Here is a 22,709-nt window from a genome sequence, read left to right as displayed (position 1 = left end):
GTATCTAACTTCTTCCAAGCCCAATGGGACAGAAATGTCCTTTGTTCCATTGCTTATGATGTCAAACACGTGGACCAGTAAGCAAATTAAGGATAAACATGGCAAAACTGACTCAAGCATTGGCAGTTTGAAATTTGTGGTCTCTTACTAGCTTTTTGATTGTTTTTCTCTTATTCTTTCCAGAAAAATACTGTACCATCAGATCTGTTATTTAAAGAGAGAGACAGTAGGTACCTCACTTTAAGTACTGCATGTACTGTAGGACAAATGTTCCCTTGTGTAGGTAGGTACAAGCTGCACAGTAAAATGAGGTTGTGCTACTCAAAACAGCCAGAGGATTTCAAAATGAAAATGGGTATTTTGTAGTTCCTCCCCTTTTGAGACCAGAATACAGCCAAGACTGTTAGTTACAAATATAACCCACTCCTGGCTTTGCCTCTGCTGATGAGCATCAGTGCATGATGCAAGGCCAGGACGCCCTGCCGCTTTGCCTTCTTGCAGTGGCCTACTCAGATCTTGTATTCAGGCTCCAAACTGACATTTACAAGCACCCAGTTCTCCAAGGCACTCATGGTATAGGAGGCTTACACATGTCATGTTACCCACTGCGCAGGAGAACAGAGAAGACAGAAGACGGAGGAAAACACTGCAACTATGTGCAATTATGTACTAGATGTGTTTCAGACAGGCTTTTTTTATTGTATTCCTCCGAAGAACCACGATTTCCAAAACAACACAACAGTATCTTACGTAAGATGAACTTGCTGCTTTACTATTTAACCTGGACAAAGGAAACTCTGTGAAAAGGCACGATTGCTGCAGGACAGTAACTTCAATGGAAGACAAAAACCGAAACCCCTTTGCAGAGAAAGCAGAGTGTACCACTGCTGCTGCAAATGCTCCTCTGTCATGCTCTCACAGTAGCTGCTATACCTTGCCCACCCCCAGTTACAAGCACCAGCAGCCAGTCTGGTTTGTCAGAGCTTTGGCACAGGCACTGTAGGCAAGGGAGGGGGCGGGTTGCCCATTTTACTCCCAGCTGTCTGCTGCCAGAGGCCATGTATTTTGCTTGTGGCTGTATTTAGCCCTGCTCTGCTCACTCCCTAATGGAACTGAGTAGAAAGTGACCGATTAGACTGAAGAAAGGAGTATGTTAAATGAAAACAGCAGTGAAAGAGGAGAGATCAGAATTAAATAAATGACAATTTAAAGAGGATGATCATGAAGTTGACTTTAGAGATTAAAGCCAGCTTCATATCCACACCAATTCTTGGAAAAAGATGTAACTCATAAAGGTGCAAATCTGCTTGCAAAGCCAGTTGCCAAGATCTGTGTGCTTTCAGCTTGAAAAGCTCTACAGTGAAGGCGCGGAAAAAAAAATTAAAAATCCCCGTTCACTTTTTCAGCAAGAGAAAGAAGGAATGTTTATTGTGTCTACATTTACAGCTGAGAAAATAGGAGTTTCTACCAGCTGCTCTGTTGCATACCCCCTTCCAATTTTAACAACAAACCCAGAGAGCATTCTTTGTTGGCTGTTTAAATGCTCCCTGAACTAGATCCTGGGTCAAATCCTCACCTGGTCCGAGGAGAAAACACATGGTTCCCCGAGCTACCAGGTACCTGCATCAATCTGCTGAGGACCTGGCACACCACACATGCACATGGATCATTAATTAGAATAAAGCTGGGAGGCAAGGACAACTCCAGCACTTTTCAAGGATGTGCAACCTAGCATCCCACAAAATCTGTCAGAGTGGTGAAGATGGAAACCAACTACTGAGAGCTGCCACAGCATTATTCCTAAAATGACTAACTTCACATTTAACAGAGCCCCTCAGGCTTTCAAACTGATGTAGCAAAGGGGAGACAGGGAGGCAGCTGAAAAGCCTTCGGACATTCTCCTTCAGGGACACGGGACACACCAGGATTTTAGGAAATAGGTAAGGGGATATCATCAGCTGATAGGAGGGGCTTGGGCTTCTATCTAAGCTTCCCCTGTCCCATCCTGTCCTACCCTCCACCCCCACCCCTCCCACGACCCCCCCCAAAAAAGAGTAAGGAAGGAATTATTCCGCCTAGGAACCAAAGATTTACCAAGTAAAGGACAGAAATAGAAAAAGAAGTAATGGGGACTCTGCCAGAAGGAACAGTCGCAGGTAGCTGAGCAGAGTGACTGGAGTGCTTGGTACAGAGAAGCACTGAAAATGCAACTGGCCTCATTCCAGCAGACAGTACAGATACGTTATCTGGAGCATGCAGCTTTAAAAACAGCTCACTATTAAAGCAGCATTAAAATAACAAAAAAAAAAAAAAAAAAAGAAAAAAAAAAAACAACCACAAAAGTAGGCACCCTGAATAACCCTTTTTTCCCACTTTGCTGCTGGGCATCTTACATTCAGAAATTTGCGCCTTAATTTCCCATTTCTGGAAAACAAAGAGAGAGAGTAATAACCTCAGAAATCACTCCAGGAAAATGTTAAACTATGACCTTTGCTTATCAGTATCCCTACTCAATTACAGCAAAGCAGTATTTTGTGGGTCTGTTTGCAATACAAGCTGCTTCTCTCCTTAAGGAGTAGAACACTTTTTCACAGGCACAAAGGTATATGCAGAAATAAGCAGCCATACAAGGTGAATAAATGCACCTGCTTATTTTCATTTTTGTTTTGCACTCTAATGTTTTTGGACGTTTCTGAAGAAGATGGAAGTATTTAGAAAAAATGAGCCATTGGAATCAAGCAACAAAAGCTGGCTCTTCAAATTTCTTTATTACTGGAGCCAAAGAGGAATCTACAGCCTGATGGATATAATCAGATAATTTTCTAAATGTCTCGATCACTGATTGTTGACCAAACTATTTTCAGTTCTAGAAAAGCATAAACATCCACTTCTGTAAATAAAAACAGCCAGCTATTTGAAAATTAACATTCCCAAACATTTATATGCTAAAGAAAGATGTATGCTAAAGTAGGTCTCCCTCCTCCCTGTCACAGTAATTTTCATTCTGTTATAACCATTTTGTCTATAATGGTGTATAATAAAACAAAAGAAGATCAGATCTATACCTGTGGTACATTATTTTATCCCTTATCATCGTCATCTTAATGTTCCTTTAATTTCCAAATGCTTTCACCTTCTGGAACCTGCATCACATCTGCTACCTGTTACTACATACTATGCAGCAACATGCATCAAAACAAGGAAGCTTATATACAACAATGATTTGTTTGAAATTAAGATCATATGGATTTTTCCTTGTATACAGTAAAATGAAGGGAAGTTCTCAATTAAAATGCACAAGAGCCTTGTATTTCATATGTTGGCTAAGGTAACACAGGAAAAAATACCTTAGTGCCTTCCTTTGTCCTCCTCTCCATCGGTCTACACTATAAAACCAGGGCATGACTTGCCACCGTTCAACCATACTGACTATCTTCTTAATAAAGGTGGTGCAGAACAGGAATTCTCATGCACTGTAATGTCAGAGAGATGCTTTGTTTCCAGCTCTGCTTCTGTGCACCCTGCAAGAGCCGATACTGTTTCCCATGGTAGAAAACCAACAGTGTCATGAAACTGTCTGTATAGGTATTATCAGCGCTTGTATTAGTCATTGCAAAGAAAAAAAAATCAATAGAAAGACAGATAGACACAAATCCCTCTCCATGCTAACCTGCAGTGTAATATGGCCTGGAACATTTCAAAATATTTCACATTCTTAGTGGATCTCCAGTCCCACTTTCTTATAAGCATTACATTTAGCTACAAATAAGAGAAAGCAATTAAAACAGAAAATCCTGAGTAAACCCAGGTAAGTGGATCAGCTTTACAACATGTACATTCAACCCAAGATGTATTTTCAACGTAACAGCTGTGGCAGGCTATGCAACTCCTATACCGAACATCAGGACACTAGAGAGCCAACACTACTTTCTGCCTATCTTTCCTCTCCAGCTCCTAACTTACATTTTTCCAAAATAAAACTGACAAAGTAAAAACCATGTCCAAGCTCTAAATACTCATCCCATTCTTAAAAATCCATTTTCAATAAAATATTTGTCCTCATCAGAAGCTCATACACTGTTGCTTGCACAGTCCATATAAGCCATGAACACCTTGATTCACCCCACAGAAAACCGTCACTAATGGCAATAAATCAACATCATAACTTATTTCATAAATTGCCTTTATTCTGTCTTTTACTACTGATGACAGTAAAATAATCACAACCACTGACATTCCTAAGAAATCTTCTGCCTGATCCAGAAGCCTTTGGACTTTGTACTTATTCCTCTGTCTTGTGATATTTAAACTGTTCAGCATTTTGAGTACATGCTCGTTGCGGTAGCACAAAAACCTGTATTTCCCAAAATATAGTATAAATGCTCTCCGTTTTCAGACTATTTTGTAATTTTATTCATGATGTGTGAAGACAGATCAAGTTAAAATGGCCTAATGCTTTCATGTGAATGGCTACCCCCACTTTTGCTCACACCACAATCCAGTGCCACTCAGCAGTGTGACTCAGTAAGTTAAAGCTAACAAAAAATGAATAGAATTTCTATTTGAAATAAACTGCTCACAAAAAAAAACCTGAATTCAACAGTTTGCATTAAATATCTTTTTTCCTCAAGAAACATATATTTTACAGCTAATTTTACCAGCAGGATACCACAGACTAGAGAAAGTTACTAGCCAAGCAACTGAAACCAGAATTTTTAAGGACTGTTGCCCCTTCTACAGCTGCAATCATAATATATTCCTTATTCTCCTATGTTACGTTTAGTTCAGCTCAATAATGAGTAACTTGTGACTGAAAACAGCAGGAATGCATGCTTGCCTCTTCTAAATAAAAGAGGAATAAAACACAGCACGTACAAATAGTAAAATCCTGGCATCTGGAGAATCCGTTAATTTCACCAAATAAAAAGATTTCCTGTAGTTGATAACTTTTAAATGCAAAACATGTTCTGATAAATGCTTTCCATACTGTACCTAATATAATTACTGTTTACATAATCATTAAAATGTGTACATTTGCAGAAAAGTAACACTTTCATTCAAGTTCCTTTCTCAACAGAGTTGTCCCTATCAATGAAAAACTGCACTGTTGTAAAACACTTCTGTTTTTGTAAAGATAATCAAATATATAAATATATACCTGAAAATAAATACCTCTTAACCCAGTACGTACCTACACAAGATTGTCTCCTTGCTTAGTAAAAAAATGGTTCCAAATTTAGTACTATCATTCCAAAGAAAATTAAAATGGTTTAAAGGGTTACCAGAAAACAACAATAAGGCTTTCTGTAGAAAGATAAATAAAATTATAAACATGAAACATGATTAAAGTCTTTTATTTGAATTATGGTTTCTTGCTTCCTGATTTAAACTGAGATCAAATTCAACAACTCAAATAATTCCAATTCCAATCAACCTATCTGTAATAAGACAGCTCTGGTCTACAGCATGTCAAGATTATTCCTTAACAATGTAGTTCATCATTATTTTTTCTGCTGTATTTATGTTGATTCAAAAAGGAATAAATACTTGCACCATAAAGGAATGACGTAGGTTGATGGACACAATAACAACAAAGTTAGCAGTTCCCAAGGAAGGGATCAATGGCAGCTCTGAGTATGGTTGTAAGCCTAATAAAAATCCAGGTTTTCATCCCACTATTTGTCATCTTCCACATTACTTAAAGGGAAAAGATTGCTGTACTGTTTAATACTACTTAGGAAAGCTGTAAGAGAGGGTACTCAACAGAAACAATTTCCCATGCTTTTTTCTTCTGTTTACGTGGGTTTGGAGCTGCTGCCTGGCTCTGGCTGCCATTACTGCTCAGGGGCTGTAATGGAACCTGAAGTTCCTTTCAGGGGAAGCTGGATGGGGTTTTTTCTCAAGTGTGTCTTTACAATTATTAGTCATCAAAGCCAGTAAAGGAATAAATCTCTGCCTGTGTTTGTGTTTTAAATTCTGAAGCTTATAAAAGGCTTTACTCTGTCCTGGTCATTTGTATTCATATGAACAGCTTGCTTTTTACATTTTTGGCTGCAATTTAACCTCTGTCTAGACTCTCCGTATTTCTAAAATATAAGGCAAGATCTGTCTCCAGAAAAGCTTTTTGCTGGTGCAGGAATTTATGAAACAACCTTTGGAATGCCACTGGGTACAGCGAAATTGACATTTAAGGTGAGTATGAGTGAAATTCTGACACAAAATTGCCTTTTCTCCTTCAACATACAATGAGTACAACATTTGAGATCTGGTCCTAAATACTTACTGCTCACATTGCACTTCAGTCTATTTCCAATACTATCTACTAGATAGAATGCATTGAGCTGTTGGCAAGAAAGATGCTGCTTGAAAGATATGAAAATTCTGCTGATATTCCTTCTTGCAAGAATAGTAGTAAAAGCCTTACTCCCAATACTAAATGAAAAATATGTCTACATGGGGTGTGGACTGAGTCAGTTCTTTCCATTTCTGAATCTGACTGGCTTTATCTTTCTATCTACTTGAGAAATATTGGGGAGGGGGGGGATTGCCCGCTAAGGTTGATATATGCATTCTGTTTGTAGAAGAATCTTTCATTTTCCCTTGTTTTAAATAGATAGGTTTTTAAAATTCAAATGCTTATCCCTTTAGTGTTGGCAACATGAAAAAAAAGAAAAGATTCGTGTTGAAGGAAAGTCTTCCAACTTTTTCTGCTTTTACATGCAGTGCCTAGAAAATTCTTGTCCAGGTTCTGCCAAGCTTAAAGGAAAGCGTATACAAAAGGACAGATGAACTATGAAAAGCAGATGACTGAAAAGGCCTGTGTTATAGGAAAAGATCTTTCTGAATGCTTTTCAGTGTTATATCTTTAGCGATGGTTCTCTCACGCTTTCCAGCACAGTTACGCTGACTGAGCACACCTACTTGAATGAGATGCGGTTACAGCATTAGGCTTGCTGAAAATTGGCTCTGGATTCTGAACTGTAGTTGCTAGTTATTTTCTCCAAAGATTCCCATAGCTCAGACTCTGACAAACCATGGACAGGCAATGACAACAGAGAAACCATGAAAGATGACAGGGAGAGTAAGCACATGTGCCCCTCTGTGCAGGTATGAGTGAATGAGGGAGACAGAAGAGTGGTGGAGTCTGTAAGACCAGAATGCTTATATCTGACAGCACTGGCTTGGATAGTGACCAACAGTTCTTCCCATGAAGCAGCATCACACACTGGCCACCATAATGCAATAGCATTAAACACAGGTATTTCTGTCATTTACATGCAAATTACTGGAACATTTTAATTAGGTAAATCTCTCTAGTGCTTCCCTTTCTTATGTCTCCCAACCTGCCAAAGAGCAGCCCAGATCTTTTGCATGGAAGTTATTTTGGATTGCTCAGCTGAGGCAGGTGTCCAAACTGGTAAAACGTATCATTCTGGCTACGAAGTGTATTTTTCTCTCAGATGCTTCCACCACTTCTCATATCATTTCAAAACATAACTGCTGCATAACTTGAGTAATAGGCAGATATTTCTGACTCAATATCTCGTCTTTTTTTTTTTTACCCACATATTTCTCTGAAGGGAGCGAAAGCCAAGACCTGATGAACTGATGAAATCTGTCAGCTACGGCCTTAGGACAATGAAAACATCTCAAAGGAAGAATTAAATATGTTGTAGGATTTTGTCTATGTCTCTTCTCCTTTTTCTATTTGTGCCGGAACAAGTTAATGGTATTCATTACATCCTGTAGATTTATATACAGAAACAAAATATCATGTTAGTGGGAATGAATGCCATGCAAAGTATATTTCAGGAGTAAAATTTTTTTTTGGTCCATTGTAATCATTTATTGCAAGCAATACTTTAGAGTAACCGAACGTTTTCAGATGCTAAACCGCTTGATTGGCATGAAAGTATCAAAACCTGCAACTTCTGCACCCACAGAGCAGACATGCAGTTACAGTGAGCGCAGGTGAAACTTACTTTGCATATGATGTTGGACTAAGTACTGATACGCTGGCATTATAAGGAATAAGCACAATTTCATCTATATGGAGACCACTATAGTCCCAAAATTATTTAATGGTTGAAATCAGGTCTCAAAACTGTAACTTGCTACCATGAAAGATATAACAGCATATCGAAGAACAACTTCTAATAGTTTGCTATTGTCCCATTTTGTGATTATAATCAAGTACTGACCCAAGGTAATAAATTGTGAAATCTGCAGAAATAACTCATTTACAAAAAAGCAATTATCAATCAAGGAAAGGCAATGAAAAAAATCTAGGTAGATTGTCCAAGAATTTGCAGAGCACATGCACATACAAACATTTACATTTTACAGACAGTGTGTATACTTTTTTCTACAGCGTGGGCCATGGGTTTAGTGCAATTAAAAATCCTCCTGAGGAATCTCAACATAAAACTTTCCACAATTGCTTTCAAACACATTGAAAATCTTTGTTGGCATAAAACCTACACACAGAATCAGCAGAATTACCTCACCACAACCCCCCTCTCCATTATGCTAATGTTTCTATCATACAAAAAAACACCCTGACATGAGAAATACTGACATCTCAGTGAGACAGGACAAAGTAAGGCGAACTCCAGGTCTTTGATCTGGCTGAAAGTGCTCTGCATTCTGATTAGAATTTCTGCTGGGATCCTAGGAGATGAAAGGATTTTTTTTAAGTCTGATAGTTAACAGAGGGGGGGAGGTATTCAGACGAGAACAAAAAGAGGAGCACTGAAAGCAGATGACGTCATGCCTCAAAATGGCCTTTACCATCTTACTGACATGTTTCACAATGTAGCATAGCAGTTTCCACACAGCTATTCTTGAGAGCTCAAGATCCTCTGCGGAGACAGTACGGCTGGAGATCCACTGCTTTAAAAGGATGGGAAGTTGAAACAGGTCTAAATATAATACGTATATTGTATTTTGGGACCCTAAATGCATTATGGTAATGCTCCAGAATACTATTTTTTGAAACTATGTTCTGCCTTACACACTACAAGGAAAGTCTCCAGCCTACAGAGCTTACAATTACAAGTTCTGGCACTCCCATCTTCAGGAAAACCCCACATAGCAAGCATGGAAATGCCATTTACCTCCCTCTGATTCTTCCCACAGGCACAGTTTGCCCTTTTGTACCAGGAACATCTTCCAACCTTGTAGCGGCCTTGGAACTGACTACCCTTCACCTCAGATTGCCAGAGGCACCCAACACTGGGGAGAGACATCAAAATCTCCCCCTTATTCTCTAAAAGCAGTTAAGGGGCAAAACACAGGACACTGGGAGCATTCTGCTTATTTATGTTCAGGCAAATGTACATACAGCCAACTTACCAGGCCATGTACAAGCTATTTGCTCACAATGGACTTGCTTTTCGCTGATACTGCCTTTCTCTTTTTTAGAAGCTTACTCTCCTTACAAAAAGTACAAAAATTGTTCTTTGAACTGTTTCTCATTAAGCCGGAAAAAGATTTCTTGTCAAAGCATCTCTGTTTATTAACTCTCCCTCTCTACCACCTCCTTTATGTCTCATAGTGTGGCCACTTTTGCAGGACTTTTTCTGTGTCAAACATCCTCCCAGCTGCAAAGAGATATCTTTATAAACATGTCCTTCATTTGAACTCCAGCCTAAGTGCAAAATGTAAAGAACAATAAAAGGGGCCTTGCGGATACCAACCACATCTCCTATTTCCTGAAGCCAGCACACTTATTTTCATTTGAAAGGGAAGTGATGTTATAATTGGGATTTTTACATTTTCACATGAATTACAGAGCTCTCCACACTGTTTCACTACCTGCATATAAATGCATTTTGAGAATAATTTCATGGATCTTGCTGAAATGAAGTCTCCTGGAAAACCAATGCTAACATCACCAAAAGACTAAGCATTTTGCAACACCAAAAGAAAGCAGCATTACAGGGACACATACAAGAAAAATTCCAACCAAAGCATGTCTGACAAGCCATGTGACACATTGGTACCTCTCTATTCTCTCCACACAGACTACTAAAATGTGTATCAATTACAAATGATCATATTTGATGTGCACATAACTATACTCTCACCAGCCGCAGGAGAATTATTTCTTAGAGAAACAGTAAATAACTGTCATTACTTTTGAACTGCAGATCTTTCCTTTAGAATGTGTTTTTAAGGATAAAAACCCTGTATTTTACACTGATGTACTAAGCAGGCACAGATGAAGAGCGGGGAGGATATTTACATGTTAGAGATTCCCACTCTATTCTCTCCCTCTTACTATGGAACGTTTTCTATGCTTCTAATTTCTTGTCACTCTCTCTGAAACTCTTGTTTTCAAGAAGAAAGAACTGGTAAGATACACTATGTATGAACATCTCTCTCTGACTATCTGGATTTTATCTGTACCATTTTGAGACTCGGCAATTAAACTACCACGCTTTCCTCTTGGTGTCAGGGCACTCAAAGGTATCCCTTACCCTACGGGGCCTGACTCCATCAGAGAGAACTTAAAGTCTTTGTGGCATGATGTACATTACAATCTTCAAGAATGTTAACAAAAGGTACTAATAGCACATCTGTAAAACAGAAATGAGGGCTTGCCTTAAACTGGCTTTACTTTCTCCTGTTTTCACCTCACCTCTTGCAGGATGGGAAACTGATTTCTGACCACAGATTCTGACAGGACTAATGAAATCCTGATCAGAAGGAATGAAAGCTCCACTAACCTCCTCTCTGTGAGAGATTCTTCTTCCTTCTTGTATTTTTTCATTACAGGATATTGCTAATATTAGCAAACTGGGTTTCTCTTGTTTCCATCTTGAAGCTCTGAGGTTCAGATACTGCCCCAGCAGTACCAGAGAATCACAGAGATCTGAAGTCCAATGCAGTCATGCACTTACAACAATGCATGTACTTAAAATAGCCATCCAGTAAACGTCTTCATTAAAATAACAACCATTATTATTTACAAATAACAACCTGACATTATTTGTAAAGATGCTCTCTCATGCACTTTGAAAGGATGAGTTACTTTCTCCATCATGAAACCTAGCTCTCAAAATATGTGTGCAACTATCTGTAAAAGAACTAATTTATCTTAGTGATCAGCAAGAATTACTGCCCTCTTAAAGTTGATATTGAGATGTACTGACCTGAAGCAACCAAGCATTCAACCTGACACTAGCAGCAAAGGTACCCAATACACTTCACTCAACACAAGAAGAGTTGCAGAAAACAACCCATGCATAAGGTGAACTACACAGCTTATCTGGGGAACATGAAGTACTAAGGGAATAAAACCCAAAACTATACCTCATTTAGCCTTGCTGGCTTGATCATTATCACAGCATGCCCATTCTCATTTCTGTTCGTTCTAAGGATACAAGCTTCTTTGAGTCCTACACTTAACACAGGCAAATATGCATATAGCCAATTTAGTTAATATATGACTTAGAGAACAAAAAAGTATCAGAAGGAAAAACTGTAAACAAATATAATTCCTTATAATTTCAGCATCTCTAATGTAAATTACAGCTGGAGGTTGTATTAGCTGCTCAGTGGCTCAGGCTAACATGCTTGACGGGAGCCAATGCTGGAGGTCCAGAAGGAGAATAACCATAACAAAGGAGAAGTTACCAAGAAGGCCCTTAGCTGTGAGTTGTAAGACAAGTAGATGCACATATTTTGTAATGAGAAATCAAAGCTAGTAAGCTGGAAAGGGTCAGTCTTAAAAGGGCAAGACTTCATGGTATTTACTTGTATGTCTCAAAGTTCATGCTGGGGGAAAAAGATGCTTACTTGTAAAGGTAATATTCGGCTTGATCCACTTCCTCTCGTGAAGAAATGTTGTCAACAAACTAATTAAAAAATAAGAAATAAAAGCTTCAGAGGGAGTACTCAAAAAGCATATTAGAAGAAAATGCCACTTCAATAAATAAAACACATTTGTTTGGCATATTTGGGTGTCTGACAGTACTGGAGGTCTTCAAGTCTTTGCTTGCTCCTACAGAGGTTTCTTCTAGACTGCTAAAAAAGTCTTTTTAAACTGAGACAACTCCCCTCCTCACCTCTAAGAAACATTATGCACCTTGAAAACATGGAGACCATCTGAGAATTATGTCCATATAGCTCAGTACCCCATATTTTCGCTGCTCCTCTCTGAATTTTTTGCTCTTTAATCAAATCCTTTAATTTAAGAATACATTCAGTTCCTTAGTTTTTTTCCCCATTTTGAGTGAGTCTCAACATGTCTTACTTATCTTTCTAAAAAGTATTATTTTCCCTAAAGTTTGCCTGTTGTGCCTATTCATACTATAAATTCTGAAGGACAGGGGCAACAGCATTTTTTATTTCACCACATGTATAAATAACAGTAAGAAAAAAATCATCCCCCATGCTGTAAAGCACAATTTTCCTCTGATTTAAAACCTTGTCTACTCCAGGCAATCTTCCAAAATTCTCAGTGCTATCAACTATTTAAACAAACCCCAAGTTTTCAACCAGACTTTGTCTTATGGTAACAGTGAATCCTGTTTTCCCGTAGGTTTTACTAACATAAGCATAAAGATGCTGGAACACTCTTCCCAGCATAATACCTTTAGCTCAGAATATATAAACAACATGTTCTCAAGGTCGGTACTTCTCTTTATCCTAAGCATAAGCTAAAAATAATAGTTTCAGCTGACTGGTACTTGCTCTCCAGTTTCTTAACTCTCCTTGCATGCTGTATACATGTAGGTCTCATCTTTTGAGTGTGGCAATAGCATGTCTGTGTGCTATATTTACATTTTAGAAAATAAGAATCTGATGTGAGCTCCAGGTATTGGAAAGTGGGGCTGTTTGACAATCTGGAAATGCCACTTCTCCAGGGAAAAGGTCAGCCCAAAGCAGGAACATGAAGGAAAGGAATAAAGCTGATTAAGTAACAAAAGGGAGAGGAACACCCCTTTCCCCCATGGATGCTGTTTCAGAAGCAATGCTTGATATGTATAAATGCTTGTTCTTGTAAATGTATAAAATGTTCTGTGACTCCACAGTTAGTGGTGACAATGATCCTAATTAGTGGTGTTACTGAGGTACCAGGGTGGTGACTCAGCTTTTTTGGATAATTTTGAAGATTGAAATTAGTTGTTTTTTTCTTTTAAAACAAGTGACATATTTATTCTGCTTCTTCAGTACAAACACTCACTTATACAGGGAACTTAAAAGCACATCTCGTATCTCTGTCTTCACTCCTCCTCCCCAGATTAACCCATCCAGAAGATGGAACTGGTTAATAATTCCAGTAAAAATAAGGGCTTCACTTATACCACACCAGCATTTGTCCTGCATCAGTACGCTGAGGCAAGGAAAGAAAACTAGAGAAGCAAAATTGTGCTGGTTTTGGCTGCAGTAGAGTTAATTTTCTTCAGAATAGCTAGTATGGGGCTATGTTTTGGATTTGTGCTGGAAACAGTGTTGATAAGAGCACAGTTCTTAAAAGGAGTGGCTGAGGGAACTAGGGCTGTTTAGCCTGGAGAGGGCTCAGGGGAGACTGTATCGCTCTCTACAACTACCTGAAAGGAGGTTGTAGCGAGGTGGGTGTCAGTCTCTTCTGCCAAGTAACAAGCAATAGGACAAGAGGAAACAGCCTGAAGTTGCGCCAGGGCAAGTTTAGATTGGACATTAGGAAAAACTTCTTCACTGAAAGGGTAGTCAGGCACGGGAACAGGCTGCCCAGGGAAGTGGTTGAGTGTCCATCCCTGGAGGTATTGAAAAGGTGTGTAGACGTGGTGCTTAGGGACATGGTTTAGTGGTGGACTTGGCAGTATTAGGTTTACAGTTGGACTCGATGATCTTAAAGGTCTTCTCCAACCTAAACAACTCTAGGCTAACACAGGGATGTTTTAGTTCTTGCTGAGCAGTGCTTACACAGAGTCAAGGCCTCTTCTGCTTCTCACACCACCCCACCAGCGAGCAGGCTGGGGTGCACAAGAAGTTGGGAGGGGACACAGCCAGGACAGCTGACCCCAACTGACCAAAGTGATATTCATAGAATCACAGCATATGATGTCATGCTCAGCATATAAAGCTGGGGGAAGGAAGAAGAAGGAAGGGAGGGAACATTCAGAGTTACGGCGTTTTGTCTTCCCAAGTAACCATTATGCACAATGCAGCCCTGCTTTCCTGGACATGGCTGAACACCTGCGGGCCAATGGGAAGTAATGAATGAATTCCTTATTTTGCTTTGCTTGCATGCACGGCTTTTGCTTTACCTATTAAATGGTCTTTATCTCAACCCACAAGTTTTCTCACTTTTACTCTTCCAGTTCTCTCCCCCATTCCACCAGGGGGGGAGTGAGCGAGAAGCTGTGTGGTGCTTAGTTGCCGGCTGGGGTTAAACCAAGACAAAAACGTATCCACCTCTGCCTCACTCTGAAAGGAGCCTGGAAGTGGAGGAAGATGCACACAGACAGGCAGTATGCTAATTCGTTGCACCCCCTTAGCAGCCTGGGTTCTTATAAGGTGCCTGAGTGGGCGTTAAAGCTCTCACTAAGACAGAAACCACAGGAAGGCAGGGAACACATATTAGGGAAATACACAGCCCAGTAACAATGAGGCCCCAATTTTACTGAGAAAAAAAAACTATTTCTTTTTCAAAGACCCTACAGTCCAGGTACTAACTAATGAGTACAAAGTAACAATGAAACAGCTTTACACAGCAATTTAACAGTATAACAAGACATTTACAACTCCAGAACTCCCAGCAGAGGTAGTTTCATTTATCCCCTTTCAGCTCATTTGATTTCATAAGCAATCCACTACCATTTCCATCACTTTATGATTGGGATTTATTTCCTTACCCGGGCTATTGTCAAAGAGCTGACAGGAAGCTTTCTTTCATAGGTTCTGTCCATTAAGTGGGCTAAGTCAGCTGGAGAAAACAGAAAAAGAGTATGTTTAATCAACTGGCATTACAGGAAAATCTGCAGAGCCATCATACAACCTAGAATAGAACCTCTGTCCATGAAATCAAATTCTGGTTCCTTGTTAACATCTCATTTTGAAGTTGTATGAAAACAGTACTTTCAATTATTGTTAAATACTTTAACAGAAGATAATACATGGAAAGGTTCTCAACATGATGTTTTTAACTTATTAGAAAGAAGGGGGGGAAAAGCAAACTACCCTATAATGTGTTGGATGGAATTAGTATAACTAATATAACTCATCTAGAAAAGCTGAGCAGATGTCCTTAGAATTCACACTTGCCTTCAAGATTAGCATATGCTGGACAGTACTTCTGGCATGGGTTTGTCCTTCATTTTACAGTAAAACAATGAGACACAGAAACAAGCAGTACCATACTGATGAACTCCACAGTCACAAACAGCAATCCAAAGAAATCCTGTTAATCAAACTGTGCACTGTGCCAGAACCTTATTAACTTTATAGCATTCTGCTCCAGCAGTCGTATAACAATATTAATTTGACCAAACAGGAACTTTAAGCTTCTGACTGTTGAACAGGTAGCCAACCTTTGCATTTAATGAATTTAGTTGGAAGTTAAATTCATTTAATTTGGAGTTTTACTTTTGTACTTTTCCTGGAAAATAATGACAACTCAGGAGGAGTAAGCTGTTCATTGTATGCTTACTGTCAGCTGTTTGATTCTTAGCTGAGACGAACTGATGATACCCAATCTATAAAATTTAGAGTCTTCAATCATTTTCTTTCTATTCTCCTGCATCTTCCAGGACCAGGAATCCAACATATTCTCTTTGCACCATTAGCACCTTGCTTCACCCTTTGCACCCCAAGACTACAACTGTTACTAAACCAGCCTCTCCTTTGACACTTCTCGATTAGACCCATTGGCCATCCTTCAAGAGCTGATGGGTTGGCTCATTTTACAATTCATTTTCCAAAAAGGGCATCTGACCTCCACACCTGTCAATGAAATGTGAGGCGAGCACAACTTGCAGCACCACATCAGAATTTACTAAGCCTTTGACTCTGGCAAAGTTGTCAGAGGCAGAAAGCAGCACAGCACCAGTAACACGCCATGTCTCCAAGGGATGCAGTCAATATACGTTCTGTCCACAAAACAAGTGATACCACTATTCATCGTTTTAAAAACACACCTGTACTGCCAGTGAATACTGAGGGGTTTACAGTTCTAACAGTACAAATGGCATTCAATGTTACTCTGACCTTATAGGTACTCTCTCAAATTACAACACACGTGCAAATATTTTTGTTGCAGCAAAATGACAGAGCCTTGATCTGGAATTAAATGGCTGACTCTTAGTCTGGACAATGCTGCTGTCTGCTACATAGCAGTAATTTGTGTTTACATAACACTTTCCTTCCTGAGGCACTTTAAGGCCTTCTTCAAAACACAAAAAGGGCATTTATCTCAGGCTGAGTGAAGGCAAGCATTTCATGACCATGAAAGCAAAGGGAAATCTAGGGCAAAGTTAGTGAGGCAAGTATCAGCTCCTACAAAATACAACACAGGATGCTGTGCTGATGTGGGCCACCAAGGCCATGCTGTACCACATAACCACTGAAACAGCAGATCAACTTTTTTAATGGTAAAGAAATTTCTGTGGGAATATCCTTACAAGAAGTGTCTGTATTTGACCCTATATTGCCTGTCTCTCCAGCACTCACAAGGGTCATGATGGAACATGTAGGTAAAGACTTTGAGGGCATTCTCAGTAGTGCTAGCAGTTAGAGAGAACGGATGCTGTGGTCAAGTCAACTTGTCAGGAACTCAGAACTGGCTAGATCCTTGCCTAAACCTACTAAGCCAACTGGCATCCAACATTCTTCATCTGCATTTCGAGATAGCTGGAAAAAAGTATTCACTCTGAAATCTGGTATGTTTGATGACATAGCAACATGGACTGGAGACAAACAACTGCACAGGTTGGGAATTCGTTTACCTGTTCCACAACTATTTTTATTAGGCATCACCCTCTGAAAACTGGAAGTTGATACCTAAGACCATTTGGGGCCATATTCAACCCCTGAGCTTGGCACTTCTTTTGTCTAGGTGCTCATGAAGATGAAGAGCCCATGTGTTCATGAAGATTAAGAGCCCATTTGAGGAAACACTGAGTACCTCAGTAGAATATAAACCAAATTAATACAATGCTATGAGTGCAAGATCCCAAGACTGTTAACCATTTATACACAGGCCTTCTCTGGGAGAGTTCACACACAGAATTTTAATGATTGACCTTTTATGCTGTCTACAGAGCTGGAGTTCTCCATCAGAACTTTAGCATGGAAAGCAACATGAAGCACTTATCTATCAGCTCCAATATAAGTCACAATAAAATGAAAGCTGATTAAACCTTAAAGAATAGAAGACAAATCAAGTTAATGGGAAATTTAGCTTTGTTTCCAGACAAACTGCCATTTCTGCTGTAGTTTCTCGATACTAATAATCTGCAGTGAGCAATTCTTCCCTGGTTTGTTTTTTCTGAAGAGCACCTAAAACCAGACTTTTTTCCTCATATTCAAGATTTGAAATAATGCAGCTACCTTTCGTAAACCAAGTTTGCTCTATAAGCTGTTATTCAATAATCAAGATTAAAGCTTATTCTTAGTTAAAAACATCCCGACAGCAGCACTAGAATGCCAGAATGTGAATGCCCAAGCCTGCTACCACTGTTAGTAGTAAAACTTGAGTGCTAACATTGGTGTATAAACGAAATAAATGTTTTAATGGCCAAAGCAAAATTCTATGCACATTCTAACAGATGTATGTTGCAAGTGCTTTCATCTGATAGTCGTTACCAAAGAGGACATTAGTATATATAATCTCTCATACATATTGCCCAAAAATACGTTTCTAGAAGATTAACTTTTACAAAATTTTAATGTCTCTAAAAACATATTTCTGCATATTGCAGATATACATGGATTTAAACAAACTAACAAAACAAACCGTAAATCTGAGCTGAGGTCATTTAACTTCTGGATGTGACTTCACAGTTATCTCTAGAATACTGGTGTCTGAGATTTCATGTACACTTTTATTTTCATTTGTTCATAGGAACTCAATGTCTTGCGGCCCACAACAGGCTGATTCAGGACGATGACTGGGAAAATACTGACTGTCATGTTCCAAGTCAGTGGTTATGACATCTAATACCAGTTTGGTGGCCCAGGAAATCAAGACTGTTTCAGTTTGATTCACAGTGTGTACCTATCCACAGCATGTAGCCACATCAACAAGTGGCACATTTGGCCACCATTAAGGTCACTACTCTCTTATTTTTAGAAGTGGTCCATCCAGGACAGGTTTGAAAGCCAGTGATGGGGCAGCAACGGGAAAGCGGATACAACTGCGACACAAAGTTTACCTGTTCTGGGAACGATGGGCAGAGCTAGTACGTTAGCTCACACACTAACGTTTCATCTTCTATATAAAGAAAGCCTTAATTTATTTTAAAGACCCAATTAAAATATACAGGAAGGCTGAGGCAAGTACTTTGCCTTACAAATTTATGTGTTTCACATTTCTCCGTATTTCCACATCCCTAGCAGCTTCTGGAAAGAACTACAGCTTTGTACCAAGGAAGGCTTTGAATGGAAACAGAAGGCGGCTTTGAATGAGAATTATTCAACTCTGTAAAGACAGCACTGCCACCTGGTGCTGTGGATGAGCCATTTTGGGTACTATGAGTTTTTCTAACAAAAAAAGACATCTTATCTCATTGGGATTCCGCCATCCCCTGGGATTCTGGTAATTGCTATCCTTCTCATCAAGATGCTTACTATCACTTAATTTTACCCTTGCTAGTGATGAACCAACTGAAACACTGGAGAATCTAAGTCCAGCCATGCCTCTCATTTCCTTGATAACTCATTTTTAATAAGGGGAGTCCAAATTACTTCTAGACTGGTGTCTTCCTACCAGCAAGCAGTTTGTAAAGTCCAAATTAACGCATTTTCAATTCCTACCTTTTTGAACAAATGTGCTTCTGTACACAAAATACAGTCTTGCTCTTTCCCATGCTTTTTTCAGTACTGAAGTTTCCTAAGCTCATTCATGCTTGGAATGCTAAACTGAGACTATGGAGAAAAGAATAAAGCGTATCTCATATGGACACAATAAATGAGTTTGAGTCTGGGATGGCACCACATCACTGCAGCAGAGAAATGGAACTGACTTTAAAACAAAAATACTTCTTTTTCCTTTAAATGTATTCTCACAACATAGTTTTGCAGAATAACAGTTCTGAAACAGTGTTTGAAATACACACATAAAACAGCATCTCCTCACACAAGGAAATCACTCTAGCTACAATCATCAGTTATTACACACAAGATTATATGTGCAACCATACAACTGACAGCTACAGAGCAGACGTCTGCAGGGCTGTCTCCTCTTTGAAAATGCTAATACAGCTGACACCATGTTAACTTGTTTTCTCTTTTCTATGAACACAAAATGAAAATGCAAAGCAGTTCTTTGAAAAGCATGCAACAGACATCTGCTTTGGATCAAGATCATCGGCAGATCAGCAGCAAGAACTGTGCTTGCCAAATAGTCACAAAAGGTCTTGCCAGGCCTGGGGAAAGCCAAACACGGACTGTACCAGCACTTCCACAACAGTGTTTTCTTCTACAGTGGATTTGTATTGCCTATGACTTTTGTCAAAATAAAAAACCTTTTTCGTCTGGAGGTGACTGGTTCCAATGCATCCCAGGGCACTAGTCTGTGGCTCCAGCCCAAGAAACACTGCATGAGCAGTCCTATTGACAGGAAAGGGTTACAAGGTATTAACAATCTCTGCAGGATCCAAGCTACAGTCATGAGCACCCACCGGCTGCTTCTGGCCCATGTACAGCAAAACATGTAGAGAATACCAACCTAGCTGTTTATAGGCAAATAACAGAAACAAATTAGTGCATAAAAAACATTACTCTGATCATTTTGTCTGTCTTCCTGCCTGACAAAAGCCCTTGAATTTCACCTGCTGATTCTTCTTTCTGTTACAATTAACAAGCATAGTTCAATGGCCCAGGAATTAAAAATGGAAGACAAAGATTATGCATTGAGGGGTCTCCAAAACACTCTGGTACAAAATAAATAATGCATATGTATCTTCAGCATGGAAAAATGTTTTGCATGATGCTTTCTATTTAACATAGTCACCAAAAAGATGGTGGAATGTCATTTCAAATGTAATCTAGCCAAAGAATTTAGCTATGAAATTCTCACAAGAGATCTCAGTACCATATGGAGATACAGTTTAATGTACAACTTCTCGGAAATATAAAATGTTTAGTTTCATTTTTCCCCAAAAGAAAAATCTAAAATTTCAACAAGAAATGTAACCTTCCCTCCTGCAAAAATCTGAGGAAAACGTTCTTTTAAAAAAATGTTTTTAAGCAGGAATGCCCTGTAATAATTATAGGTCTTCTTTCGCACTGCATTACAATTAAAACAATATAGATGAAGAGGACACTTGGAGACAGTCTTAACTGTCAGACGCAAAACCATGACATTAATAAAATCTTTGGATTTTGTGAAATAAAAAAAATCAGCTTGTAGAAACCAAACACTAATTAAACGGGTAAATTCTAACTTGTTTCTGCGTTATAGCTTTGAATATATATGACAGATTTTTAATATGTTGAGCAGATTTTGACATAGAACCTCAGAAGCATTTTGCTCCACGCATTTTTTTATTTTGAAATATTTATAGGAGATGAGCCAGTCTCAAATGAGTTCAGGTTGCAATTAGTTAGTAAAAGTGGAGAAAAAAACCCAAACTTTTCTCACCCAGGCTATGCTCCTCTTTTTGTCTCTTTTCCCATTTTGAGCTGTCCACATAGGCCGCAGAAAGAAGACATCTTCTACCTAATGAAGAAAGAAATCACTACATAAGCCAGGTTGCTTAGACATCTCTAAACAAACTAACACTTTATTAGTTATCACCTTTTTCTGTCACATTTACTGAGTTGGATGCATTACACTGTCTTTATGACACAGCTGTCAGCAGCGGCTACCATAAGAGTTCAGATTCCTTGTATGTAGATGAGCCATTACTTTATCATTTTTAAAACAGAAAGGCTTTCCCCTGAAGATTTTTTTTTCAGCATGAAACAAATCTTCCCAAACCTGAACTCTGTATTTAAGAAAATTTGTCAAGGTAGAAAAAAACCCAAACAACAATAAAGGATAGCTTCTTTGTGCACACAGACCTTTTTCATCAAACGCTAGCGATTAGCTAAATGTAGGCATAAAAGCATAAGCCAAAAAGGTGAATACACACAAAGAGGCTTTTCTGTTGTTGGATGGTTATTTTTTCCACCTGTAAAGATTTGTCTCACTGGAAATGAAAGGCATATGCTCATCTGGAAATACTCCATTTTTGATCATTTTTTTTGCATCTCCTGTGAACTGCAGAGTTCACTCAAATGTTTTTGAAAGTTTTTCCAAACACTCTTTGCACCACCTTTGAAATCTGCCTAAGACGCTGTTCTAGCTTTTGAAACAAAACGGAAAATGATTCAGTTGGAAGAACAAACCATGTCTGTGCATCACTCACAGATGATGAGGCCTTGAAGATGCATGAGGAACATCTGAATAAAATTTGTTGAAGGAAGATATAGAAATACATGCAAAAGGTTGCACAAATTAACGTTAAAAAACATGATATATTTTAAAAATAGACATTACTATGCTACACAGAATTCTTAGCAACTACCTTAAAGCCTTTATCTGAAAATCTACCTGCTACCGCTAAAAGTTTGTTATTCTTGGGCGTGAAACAATTTTTCTCATCATCCTTCTGACATGCAATTATACACACACACCCAGCTCTGAACATCTTTGCAAATTTTTGTCAAAAAGACCTGGTACATAGAATTCTCAGAATATAAGAATACGTGCATCACTTTACCAAACAGTTAGAACATAGAAAGAGACTTATTTTTGTTTGGTTGGTGGGGTTTCTTTTAAAGCTATTTTTCATTATGCTGACAAAAGAGGCACAGAAAAGATTTGGGTTTGTTGTTTGTTTTTTTTTTAGGATGAACTTCTGTATGCTCATTCACAGCTAAGGATGCCACTAGCAAGCATGAGAGTTTAAAGAACTATTTTCTATAGCACAAGCAACTGTCTGTATGACAGTGCTCTGCTCAGGTAAGCTGGAGGCCAGGTCTGAGGCCTCCATGCCGGTTCGCTGCTGAGCGGCTCCAGCGCCCGAGGAAAGGGCGGCGTTTTTGAGACAGGGGCATCCAGCCACCAGGAAACAGCACAGAAAAATTTCTGCTCGGGGAGGCTGCAAAGGCACAATGAAGTTATCCATCACCACCTCACCTGAAGGAAGCCTTACTGAGCTCAGTTCTTTCCCCAAGGTCAGGATTTTTGGAAAGGCGTCTTTTCAAAAACATCAGTCTTGGCTGTGCCTCTGTCACCCGAGCTATCAGGTTTTGCTCAACCCTTACTGCCGCGCGTTTGGCGGCCTCCATACAACTCCGTGTGCCTTCCCGTGACCCGAAAAGTCCGGTCCTAAGCTATCCAGCTATGAAATCGGCAAGGCAGAGTACCTATAAAAAACAAATTAAGAATACTCTCCCGCACCGCAGCTAGTGATACGCCGTTCTCAGAGCTGTCTCCAATTTGTATATATACATATACATATATATATATGTAATATATATGTATGAAGGCGAAGGGAAGGTCCCCACACAGC

General features: G+C 39.1%; 1 protein-coding gene across 3 annotated transcripts in view; it reads right to left on the bottom strand.

The window, feature by feature from the left end:
• MRPS27 (mitochondrial ribosomal protein S27) overlaps positions 1-22,709 on the bottom strand; it is a 48,720-nt gene that overhangs the window by 25,700 nt on the left and 311 nt on the right. For 2 of the 3 annotated variants that reach the window (XM_082337566.1, XM_082337568.1), the window contains exons 2-4: positions 20,792-20,869; positions 14,847-14,917; positions 11,803-11,861 (exon numbers count right to left, since the gene is read on the bottom strand). In XM_082337566.1, the coding sequence (XP_082193692.1) occupies positions 11,803-11,861; positions 14,847-14,917; positions 20,792-20,869 (208 nt within the window). Of the gene's footprint in view, positions 1-11,802; positions 11,862-14,846; positions 14,918-19,673; positions 19,759-20,791; positions 20,870-22,333; positions 22,519-22,709 lie in introns of those variants that run through there. The other variant, XM_082337567.1, reaches the window with a different exon arrangement.

Source organism: Platalea leucorodia (assembly GCF_965183815.1).
Source record: "Platalea leucorodia genome assembly, chromosome: Z".
NCBI lineage: Eukaryota > Metazoa > Chordata > Aves > Pelecaniformes > Threskiornithidae > Platalea > Platalea leucorodia.
The sequence above is the reverse complement of the archived record's forward strand: the minus strand, read 5'-3'. Positions and strand labels throughout refer to the sequence as shown.